This window comes from Gavialis gangeticus, unplaced genomic scaffold (genome assembly GCF_001723915.1).
Source record: "Gavialis gangeticus isolate Ggan-Ray unplaced genomic scaffold, GavGan_comp1, whole genome shotgun sequence".
NCBI classification, from domain to species: domain Eukaryota; kingdom Metazoa; phylum Chordata; order Crocodylia; family Gavialidae; genus Gavialis; species Gavialis gangeticus.
Genome location: NW_017729025.1, coordinates 55,177,747 through 55,189,899, shown reverse-complemented (window position 1 = coordinate 55,189,899; position 12,153 = coordinate 55,177,747). Strand labels below are relative to the sequence as shown.

The window sequence follows — 12,153 nt, the reverse complement described above, 5'->3', positions numbered from 1 at the left end:
TGGTGAGAGATTTTAGCAATGTCCCATGTGGGTGAATTTTTTTTTTTTTTTTTTCTTCCAGCAGACTTAATGTCTAGAGCTCCATCATGACCCTTGCTCAGCTGAGCTTTGTGTGTGTGGGAGGGGAAGTACTCCGCCAGGCTGCCTCCCTCCAGTACACTGTTCCTGTTAGCTGGTCAGTATGTTCTGACCCAGCTTTTTTCACAGATGTTACGTGCTGAAGCAAATGGGCAGTGGCCTACTATTAAAGGAAGACAGCTTCTCCTCATTCCATCTGGGAGCACTGTCCCAGGAGGACAGAGATGAAGTCCTAGAGAGAGAGTGAGCTTAGCGACTTCAGGAACATGGGGCTGCTGGAGTGGGGCACAACCCACTGCCCAACGCTTGTGATTTTAAAATCTATTTTGCTGTCTTTCAGAGCTGAACAAATTAATTTGTGAGACATGTTGGGATGTCACACTGAATCTTTCCAAGTAGCAGCAAAGGCTAGTGATGGGAGCAGCAAAGGCCCAGTGATGGGAGTGGGAGAAACATTTTGAGTGTGAAATAGTTTCCTTGTAAGCTCAAAGTCCCCCAGGGCTACCCTGGTCTTCAGCCAAGCACCAAAGGAAAGAAATCTGATAACCAAGTGTTCTGATGGCCTGGACTTTGGCTTTTGTTGTAACACACTGGACACCATTGCAGCAACTGCTTTAGGCCTTGAGAACTGCTCCAGTTGTTGCATCCACTTGTTACCTGGAGAGTAGGTGGCACCATGCGAGCTGTTGCCAGCAGGTAGTTGTAGAATCCTTTCTGTAGGACCAAGAGAGAGTATTTGATGTTGTGAGTCCTTTTCTTTCCTGCTGCCAATACTGAGCTGGCCATTTCAGTGGGATCAGACCTAGCGTTTGGTGCCACCTGGGAGATGCTGTAGAAAAGGTGTGTCTGGAAGGATTTTCCTCTTATCCCTCCCTCTCCCTCTCTTAAATTGTTAAAGGCAGTGATGTAGATGAGAAGAAGAAACACTTTTACTCATGTTAGTTTTGGCATTTTTACTTGTGTTAGTTGAGGAATAAGCCTGCTTTCTCTGTTCTTGTACAGAGTGGTTTTCCTGGCTCTGAAACAGGGCTATATTGTGGCTGGTGATTTAGAATGTCTTATGTTAGGATCTTACATTGCTCCAAGCAGCTTCTTTGTAGAGAACCAACTAGCTTTGTACTAGGGGAAGGTTTGGAAGGGGATTGGCAAGACTGGGACCGTACCTTTCCACTTGTAATTCAGATGTTTTGGCACAGGGCGATTTTTCACAGCATTGTTTGTACCAAGCTCATCAAATGCTCCTGCCTAGACATGGCCTAGGGAGCTTACGGTGCAGAATAACCCTTCACCTTAAAGCTTGAGGAAAGAGCAGGATCCCAGCCCATGGGTTTCTTCAGTAAGATCTACAAGCCTGCTTGGTGTCTCTGTAACAGCTCAGCTACACTGTGTCCCTCCAACCAAGGTCTGATTTCCCATGTGCCAGAACAGAAGAAGGGTTAATTGAGAAATGAAGCAGACTTTCCCTGCCTCTGGTATCTGCACCTTGATTTTACCATGGATTACCATTAGAACAGATTTCACTTTACTGAGGGATCAAGAAGGGGCATGTGGTGGTGGCAACTGTCTAAGCGACATTCCCAACCTCTTGCTGGAGTCCCACCCATCTTCCCCTCTCCTCCCCCCTGTTTCTGTGGAAAGGAAGGGTGGATCAGAGCAGTCGGATTCCAGGGAGCACTCTGTAATCACTACTCAAACATTTTGGACTTGGGGCAGTGCCAGAGGGTTTTGGAGCCAGGGAAAGATGTGGCCTACCTAGAATGGTTAGGTTTCTATAAACAGGCATTGGGATCTGGGGTGACCTTCCTTCTAATTTTGTCTGGTGCCACACCTTCACCTACATGTTGGACACAGAGTATGCACTCTAATAGCAGCTGACTTTCTGGGCTGGTGTGTTAAGGCACTTTCTGAGGAACTGTATGAATGGCTGCAGTGTTCATGTTGGGGAGAGGAGGTACTATCCCATGGCATCCCCTGGCACTCGCATTGCATACTCTTCTGACACTGGGGTTCTTCACTGTCTGTAATTGTAGGGATCCTTGGAACTATGTATTCCTCAGCTGTTTCCCAGAGAGCAAGCACCTGCTAGCATCTGCTGCCCAGCCTGAGGCAGCTCTTGGATCTAAAGTTCCTGGCCTCCGCCACTGGCCCTTTCTTCATGCTGTGCTATTGCTGCCTCTTTGCTTTTGCTATCCATTGGGAGAAGGGGCAGAGATGCAAAGTCCAAAACAGTTGCTTGGAGGAAGTGTTCTTTCTGTGATGTCCTCTCCTTTTGGATGTCACAAAGCAGCAGCATCACAGGGGCAGGAGATGCTGTTCACTGTCTTTCTGGGACTGTGCTAGGTACTGAATTAGTGCTTCATGTTTCCAGGGATGGTGGTGAGTCACAGGAGTCCCAAACCCAAGACTTTTACTTCATAGGGCCCGGACTCAAGCTCTGCCACAGTTCACAAACTGAAAGAGATCTGGCACAGCTGTGCCTGTCACCACATGTTAGTATGTGCACGATTATTAGTTACAACATGTGACACATCTGGGACTGAAATAGCAGGGCATGGAATAGGGCAGGTCTGTGGTGCCTGGAGAGAACTGCACGGACCTCAGGGCTAGAATGAATGGATTGAGTTGCATCAGCAGGGCTGTTGGAGTCATTTTGCTGATGCCCTGTATAGACTGTACTTGGCACTAATAAGTGCTCCTCTCTGCTGTTTAAATCCCAAACACATTCTCAAGTTCTGGGATCTCTGCAGGCAACAGGATCCTGCTCCTCTGCTTTACATAGTCCAACCTTTGGAGCTCATGTTTACTGTGCAAATAAATCTATCCATGACATGAGCCAATGAAATCTAGCAAAGCCAGAGACATTTTTTCTAACCTTAGCTTGAAACATTCAGCTTGATGCTAAACTCTCCAACCCTCAGGAGGATCCCAGACCTTTCTGGAACATCTGGGTGATTATAGTAGTGGTAAAATAATACTCAGTTGCTGCAACATTACATTTGTTTCCCACTACACATGAGTCTCACTGGAATTTGTCCAGCTCTTGACAGAGTTTGAGAGTCCACAGCTCCTATGTGCGGTAGAGAGAGGTGGAAGTACATGGACAGGCTTAACAAGAGGCTTTCAGGAGAGGTGCATTAGTGAAAGGTACACAAAACAACACTGTGACTGCTTGGAATAAGCCCCCAGTCAGTTCCTGCAGAGGCTTCTGGGATGCCAGGCCCCCTGCTCTGGGTTAGTCTCCCAGCCACAGAGGGTGTATTTGGTTAGGGCAACACTTGATCAGTCTCTCTCAGGGAAATCTTTTTGGGAGCAGGCATGTGCTGGCTGAAAGCCCGGCATGGGGGAACTGTACTCAGCATCTTTTGGGGAGCAGGGTTTGGGGATAACTTTTTTTTTTTTTTTCTTTTCAACTGAAAGCTCTTATTTCCTCTACATCTGCTTTCTGTGTGTTTTGTTTTGTTCCCCCCCAGCATTTAAGTCTCTTAAATGTTAATAAAAATATCCCATCCACACCCATGAGTGCTAGCAAGAATATTAATCCCTGTGTTACACAGGTGGAAAGCCCAAAGCACAGAGTCTGCATGAGTTGCTCAAGGTCCCAGAGTGAGTCTGTTGATAGTAGGACTCAGAGCTTTTTAGTCCCACCACATTGCCTTCACCACAATACCTTCCTTGCTTACCTGGGGCTCCCCAGCTATACTATATTGCTGTGTTTTAATTTATGTTGTCACTTGGTGAGGTTCAGGCCAGGGTCTAGTTTTATCTATTTGAAAGAGCCATGTGTTAGCTTGACTTGGGGATTCTGGAAGGTGGGCAAATGAATAGGGCATGGTCCCATCCCAGGGGACTAAATAGCATTTTTGATTGGTCTGGCTGTCACCCTCAGGGCTGGTGTTTCTCAGGAGGTTCTCATCTTCTCTCTGCTTCACCACAGTGACAGTGATACTGCTTTTCTTCCTTCTTACATGAGTGCAAGTAAGAAAGTAGGAGTGCCTGTATAGGTTGTTTAAAAGCTTTCTACTTTTCCTCCATGTAAGCAATACGTTAGTTTGACCTATGGCTTGCTGCAGCTCCCTTCCTCAGGGGGTCTTCGTAGTGAGTTACTGAATAGAGTTTAATACTGTAGTTGTGCTGGAACTCTTCATGTGGCCAGAACAGATCATAACTAGGCAAAGAAAATATGCCTTAGCTCTGCTTCTAAGAAACTGTGTTGTATTTTACGTAGGATAAGGAAAGTGTCTTAGTATGGGTAGAGCCCTTGTTAGCCCACCGCAGAACTTACCAATGGTTGTAACCAACCGTTATTTCCAAACAAGCATGTAGCTATTGTGTTCTAGTAAGGAAAGGGAGGCCACTGGGCTGCCTTAGGAGTGATCATATTTCCTCTAACCTTTTAGTTGCTAAAATGTATTTGCATTATAGCCAGCAGCTGCATGTAATCTAATGCCCCTCTTCCCATTGGTTAGCAGAGTTGCAGGGCTGGAATCATCAGCAATTGCTGGAATCCATGCAAGAAGCAAACTTTGGGGAAATGAAAAGTAAATTTGAGGTGCCTGCAAGAGCTCCCCTCCCATTACACTGGCCATGTGGGCTGGTTGCCTTCACAGATCAGTAGAACTGTTGCTTACCTCTCCCCTCCCCCTTCCCACACAAGATGCAACTCATATGGATAAAATGGAAGGTAACTGCACTAGTCTATACTGAAGCAATGTGTTGTCTTCATGGTTAGTGGGCTCATTTTCTTCTCAGCCCAGATGTCACTGCATGTTGCAATTCGTCTTCAGACTGGAAGCTCTTAGAACAGCTCCTCGTTTCTTGGCCACAGTGTGCTCTTAGTTCTGTACAATTGCCCATGCCATGTCCTGAGATCATTTTCTGTGCTCAGACTTGCGACTTGTTGAATTCCTTGTGTGGACAGATGTGCAGTTAGAAAGGGAGAGGGAACTACTGCTCTAGTGTGTTCTTCACCTCTTACATTGTAACTTTCATTTGCAGGATCCTGTAGCCTACAATTTAGCTAAATCACCCTGACTTTGACCCTGAATGAAGCAAGGTTGGAGCTGGAGGGTCTTGCTAAACTCCTGTTGCTACAAAATCATGCAGTTGCAACAGTTGCATCCAAACAGCTTCTGTGTTACATTTGTCAATTTCCCCTCCCCCTAGTCTGGGGCTAACCCTATGTTACCACTTCTCACCATTTTACTGTGAATATTATGATATTTGGTGTTTTTTCCCTCTCAAAACCCAGCTTCTGCCATGTGAGTATGTGAGAAACTTGGGTTTTATTTAAGAAGAAGGTAGGGCAAGGTGGCAACTTGGAGACTAATTTGTTTAGAGATGTAAGCTTTCATAGGTGACAGTCTAAAGTGGGGGTCAGCAACCCCCTGCATGTATGCTGGAGTGTGGCACATGAAGCAATTTTGCTTGACATGCCACAGCTGGCCTGGGCTCTGGGCAGGCCCCTGCCACTGGCTACAGAGCCTGTGCTGCTTGCAGCAGGTGGTGATGGTGGGGAGCTGCAAGCAGCTGCACTGGGGTCTGTGGAGCCCTGGCCCAGCTCATTGCTGACAGCAGGTGGGGAAGGGATTGGGAGCAGCCTGTGTGCCATGGCCAGTGGCAGGGGCCTGCCCAGATCCTGGGCCAGCTGTGGCAGGCAGTGGGGAGACTGCAAATGGTCCACAGGGAGGTTGCAGGGCTTTTTGGGACTCTACTGAATCTGTTCCACCAAGGGACTTTAATGTGACCAGCAGCGGGTCCCTTGGTGCTACCCTGCCTATGTGCAGGGGGTAGCTCAGGTCATGGTGCATGTGGCCAGTCCTGCTGCCTGGATGGATGGCAGGGCTGGGGCAGTGCAGAGCTGGATTCCATTTCCTGGCAGTGGCAGCTTCTTCTGGCTGTCACTGCTAGTGTCACCTCTGCCACTGGACCCAGCCCTGCTGTCTGGGCACCCTGGCCTATCTGTCCTGCATGCACTGCCAGGGGCACCTGATCAAGGGGGTGGGCAGGGTCTCCATGGAGACTGGCCTAGGACCCATATGGGTAGGGCATACTTGGCCAGGTGGATGGGGATGGGGATAGTGGGGAGTGGCATCTGGGAGCGTGATGGCTGGGGTTGACAGCACAGGGCTGGGGTAGAGCCACAAGCTTGCTGCCTGCCTGCCTTCTCTGCAGAGAGAGGTACCTGGTGCCTGGAAAAAAAAACACATGCTGCTTATAATGCTTATCATATTAGGGGCTTATCTTTACTGCTATCAAAGCTGTATATTGCACCTTACCATAACCAATGTGCATGAGACATCTCAAGGGGAAAAGTGCAGTGAAGACAAAACACTTGGCAGTAAAATCAAAGTTCCTTTTCTTTGTGTGTGTCCCTGTCCCCCTCCCCCATGGGAGGTCTCATGCACATTACTTACTCTAAGGTGCAGAAAGCAGCTCTTACAGCAGTGAAGATAAGGCCTGCCACACTGGGAGATAGAAAAGAAAGTGGAGGCAATCTCAGCTCTTTTTCCCCAGGTTTTGGTTATCTGGGGCTTGAGTGTTTAGCTATCAGGTTTAGACTTGGAAAGATTTATTGGCAGGAGATGACAAGAAGTGTCACACACAGCTGAGTAAATCTGAGTACTGTTTTAAAGAGAGGTGATGATGTTAGTCTCTAAGGAAAGGATGTTCTAGTGCTTAATAAAGCATTTCACAGTCCATCCCTGCCAGGTATATCAGGTGCATCTTCCTCCACTTACAAGTAAGGAAGAGACTCAGAGAGGGGAATGGGCTTTACTTTGTCACACAAGAATCCTGTAACAGTGCTAGGAAGAAAATCTAGGTTTCCTGACTCTTGTCTTGTACTTTACTTGCAGACTTGTCTTTCCCAGCAAGACCTCACAGCTGGAGCATGGCTACTAAGGAGATAAAATATCCTTGCCCAAGCTCATAACAGAACTCATAAAATAGGCCATCTGCCAGCCCAGGGGTCAAGTGTCTCTCTGAACTTGGTGTCATGTGAGAGACTATGTATGGGCTGTATGAGGGAACTGTTTTTTAGATTTCTTTGTGTAGCTGTGCAAATATAGTTCATGTGCTTGGGTCTGAAGGTCAAGAGCTCATTAGATAAAATAATGATGGGGAAAAGGAATTTTTTGCCCTCTTATCTTTTTGTCACTGCTTGAAGCTGATAAGGAAAAGGAGCAGGGGACCAGTAAATTTCCTCTGGCAGCTTATTATGGGACTGTTGGTCTGTGAGATCAGGGGGCTCATGGAGTGGGAGGGCTGGGGCAGGAGCATTGCTGAAAGGCTGCATCATGGTCAGGTGACACTTTTTTCCTGAACGTTAAGAAAACTGGAGCTGCATGGGGCCTGATAGTGGGCTGAAGGAGTAGGGTGAATTGTGCAGAGCTGAGGCATTGGACATAAGCTGCAAAACACAGATTTTTTTTGTAGGGGCTGATGGGCTTCTCCACAACAGGTCCATCTGTGTGGTGGTTTGGGTTTGGTGGAATTGCCTCGCTCCCTCAGTCAGAGGTGCCTTATGTTGGTTTTCATGGTGGAAGAACATGGAGAAATTGTAATACATGGGGTAGGTCATAAAGAGGACAGTCTGTGCACAGAGCTGGCCATCAGATCCCTCGGCTCCCAGATGGTGTTTCAGGTAGGAGGGCAATAGAACTGCTCTGGGAAGTGGGTTTTGAATGACTGGGACACAGGAATTGCCACGTCATCCCAGAGCAGTGCTCCATCTAGGCCAGGGTCCTGTTGACACTGCCTGGTATCATGTGGGTGTGAGGAAGGTACTGCTGACTCCCTGGTTGGTCAGTTAGGGAACATCTGGCTCACAGACATTTCTTCCTAACCCCTTCCAGTTTGGCTTTGATTTATACTCTGAAATGGGACAGTTTATGCTTATTTTCAATCTGCTGGATACAGCTGTGGATGTTCTTTTCATACATGTAAATGCCTGAAGGCAGCATGGTAGGGTTTGGTTCCTTGTATCACTCATTTTCTCTAAAGTGGCCCATGCTGGGAGTCCTGACTCCAGTTGGTCTACATGCCTCTGATTATAAGGATAAGTGCCAGAGCTGTCCTGGCCACTGAAGCTTGGTCAAACATTGGTGAGAATTACTCATTTGTAAATTGGTGTTTTCTGGCTCCAGCACTGGGGTGAGCTAATATGTGAAGGATAGGGCAGGGCATTCTGTGACCCTGAATCTCCCCGCTGGACCAGAGAGCAGTGAATTTGCAAAGGGGGCTGACTAGAGCAGTGGTCTCCAAACTTTTTTGATTGTGCACCCCTATCAGTAAAAAAAATTTGAGTGTGCACCCCCAATATGTGTGTATGTATATGTATAAGTTCTAGTATTTTCTTCCTTCACCCCAATGGATAGTCTTGCACACCCCCTGGGGTGTGCATACCCCACTTTTGAGACCACTGGACTAGAGCATGGAGGATGCAGATGTTTCTGATTCCAGTTGACAGGGTAGCAGAGAAGACTTGTGTGTGTATATGTGTGTATGTATGTATGTATGTGTATATAATGGGATCTTGAAACCAGTTAATTATTAGTTTGCCTTGGCACATATTTTCTTTATTTATGGAGCACACAGTAAAGGACTGAATAACTAGTGTGGCTGGGAGATAGTGGGAAATGGGGATATTCTTCATTGCTTCTGTCATTTTAGTTCATTTGGTGCTGCTCAGTTATGATACACCCAAACACTTGAAGCTGCAGAAGTGATTTAGGAATGTTAGAAGCCAGTGAGAATTGCTTTGTGTTGCCCTGCATCTCTCTATCTCTGTTGCTCTGCAGAAGCCCTTGTATATTCTAGGCAGGGCCCGTCAGTGCCTGCATCAAACTTGAAATGGAAAAATGCATTTCAGTGCTGAAGTGACTACCTCTCTCCCTGCGGGGTTAGTGCACAATGTCTTACTGGGAACAAGCAGCAGTTGGACTGGAGCCTGGCATAGGTGTGTTATCCTCAAGGGACTGAGGAATGAAGGGCACCAGCACAGAAAGCTGGAATTAGGTAAACACACTTGCTAGGAGTTGAGCTTTGGTTGTGCCACACCTGGGTGCAACAAGACACAGATGGGAGAGCAGCTTTCATAAGAACTCTCTCCTGTCTTGAGTAGCCACAAATACACTGAGTGCACTTTATTCCCTCTTGGTTAGAAGCAGCATTAGAATCAAAGAGGCCGACTTTTTCTCTCTGGATCCTGAGGAGGGCCCTTCAGGCTGGTATTGCTTTTGATTCACATACTTGTCAAAACTTGGTCTGTTGTGGTGAAATCTGCTCACTGGGGGAGGGGAAGAAGGGAGGAAATGCTTCTCTTGGATGCTACCCTATAGATGCCCTCTGCTGCTGACGCTGGCAGCTGAGGAAGCCAGCGTGTCCCTGGAGCTAGGTGCCATTTCATGGCCAAGTGTATGCCATTAGTACAGTGACCCCCCAGGCTTTGGGACTAGGTACTGTGCTACCAGTTCAGCATAGCCTAAACCCAAAAAGCAGATGCCTCCCCTTGCTGCCCTTCAGAGTCTGGTGCCTCAACCTGGGTCTGGAGCTGAGCCCCAGCAAACATACTTAGAGCTTCTGGGCTTGATGGGCTTAAGCCCTCGAGTGGCTCTTAGTGCGCATGTCCTTAGGGCTAGAGTTTAGGGACAGATATGGGGCAGTGGAGAAGTGGAGCCATAGGTGTGCCTGGCCTGCCTCTGGGAATCGGGCTTGTCAGGATAGGGTAAGCAGGAAGTGCTGTTACACTGGCCATATGCTGTGGGCATTTGGATGACTGACTAAGGTAGTTTCATGTTGTCACACTTTGAGCCAGCCTAAGCTAGGTTCTCACTCTGTAAGGTCAGATTGCATTATGGGACTGAGCCCCTTGATGAGAGAGCTGTGTTGGGGTTGGTGGAAGAGCTACTGCTTGCTCTTCATCTAACAGTTGGTCTCTCTGTCTCTCCTATTCAGCTGGGCATCGCTGTGGGTTTCCTTGTCCCTCCTGTTCTGGTACCCGATGTGGAGGATCTAGAGCAACTGGCCTATCACATTAGTATTATGTTCTTCATCACTGCAGCTGTGTCAACTGCACTGTTCATCCTTGTTATTATTGGTAAGCTGGTGGGGGCACATGTGCAAGAGGGATGGAGGTAAGAAGATCACCTTGTGTGATGGGCCTGCTTTGTATGTCACAGGAGGGCCAGGGAAATCTGATGGGGACCATTTGGGGCAGTGTGCAAACGCACACATGCCCCTATTCACATGCAGGCTAGTGGCCACCCAAAGGTATCCTCTGGGAATGGTACAGCCCAGAGCTCCCATCCTTTGGACCAGGGAAGATTTGCTTTAAATCAAATTGATTTTTAAATCACAAATCACTGGCCAGGAATCCTCTTTTTAATCCTTGTTTTCTACAAAAAGTACATTGTTGTTTGATATTCTCTATTCATTTAACTTTTTGAAACTTTGCACTTTTTGAGAGGTAAGGGCTTGACTCTGTATACACAAACTTGCAGAAAGACAATGGGAAGAAATCCCTTTGTGACTACCTCTGGGTTGCTGTATATTTTGCTTCCTCCCATTTCGCCCTTATAGTGTCCAGACTCTATCTTAAGTTTCATGCCAAGTAACCTGTGGAAACAGTTTGATTCCAGTCACTCCACCGAGGGCTGCTGACCACTTTTTTTAAGAGGATCAGTCTGCCTCAGCTGGGTTCAAATAGGAGCCAGGTAATGAGGTCAGAAGAGTTTTATTCAAGGGTCAGGTCACCTGGGCTGGGGGCTCTTCCTCCAGGGAGGCATTTTGGAAACACAGCCAGAAGCATGGGCCTCCAGAATTCTCTGGATGTATATGTGAGTAACTTGCCTGAAATTTAGCCAGTATATTAGGGTTATGTATCTTTAGCCATGTCTTTTAAAAGGTCCAATGAGCCTATTCTGTATTGCTCAAGCTGTGTTTCTTCTAACATTCCTCTGTCCTGTACCCTTTCCACAGTCTCTTCTCTTATTAATAAAAGCTATCTGTTACAGCACACCTAGCTGTGGATTCTTGAGGGAAGGGACCTGCCTTTTGGCTCCCTTTGCTCAGCTAGCTAAAGTGGGCTTGACTTTTTTTACTTTTCCTCCAGTACAGGAGGCTACTTTTGAATGCTTCAGGCTATCAGAAGCACTCCAAAACACCATGCTGGGATAAGCACCACCAAGGTCTGCAGGGTCTGTGTACCATGGGCTGCACAGAGCCCTAACAGTGACCAGAGCCCAGGTGGTGGCAGCAATTATCCCTGACTTGTGGGTGTGTTCCAGGAAGGGGGTTGGCTGGATGTAGGTGCTTCAGGGGAGATACCTGAAGTGGGGTTTTGGTTGGACACAGTGAGGCGGGTGGCTCAGCATAGTAGCACTCCCTACTGTCCCGCCACAGACAATAGGGCTGATGGGTAGGTAATCAGGTCTGTTCGGTAATCAGGTCTGTTCCCTCTCATCTCCATATACTGCTGTTAACAACGATATTATCTCTGGAGACGCAAATCCACAGTTTGAGAACTGCAACTAAGCATCACAGAAATGCTTAATGGGATCTTCTAGACTGAGCACTGAGTCCCATTGGGTAGAGTGGTTTTCTTTAATCTTTATGAATTTAGAGGAGCCTCTGGGAACCCCATAAGATTGGGCCCCTAATATAGTCTATGGCCCGTTGTGACTTTATAAGACTTTTCTAAAAAGGTTACATAAATATATTGTCTCCAAATAAGGATTATAAACTTCTAATTATATACTATTTCATAAAAATGTCTGAGCTTTAACGTATCTTAAATTTAAACTATCTTTATATTGGTGGTGGTTTGTTTTTTTTTAAAGCATCTTAAGAAAAAAAAAGTACAATTAAATTAAAATTCAGATATGAATAAATCAAAAATATTGGATTAAAAAAAGAAAGTTAATTTGTATCCATCCTGCTTTGGATGGAGTCGGGGAAAGAGGCAGGCTGATTGTCTAAATACCTGGCATGAACCGAGCCTTTCAAAGCCAGCGTGGAAATTGTGCCAGGATCACACTCTCTTCATAGTTTCATAGTTTCATAGATTTAGGGTCGGAA

General features: G+C 46.8%; 1 protein-coding gene across 1 annotated transcript in view; it reads left to right on the top strand.

The window, feature by feature from the left end:
- The window catches only part of FLVCR2 (feline leukemia virus subgroup C cellular receptor family member 2), a 48,128-nt gene that overhangs the window by 5,098 nt on the left and 30,877 nt on the right, over positions 1 to 12,153 (top strand). The window contains 1 exon segment of the mRNA XM_019518779.1: positions 10,033 to 10,174. Coding sequence (XP_019374324.1) covers positions 10,033 to 10,174 — 142 coding nt within the window.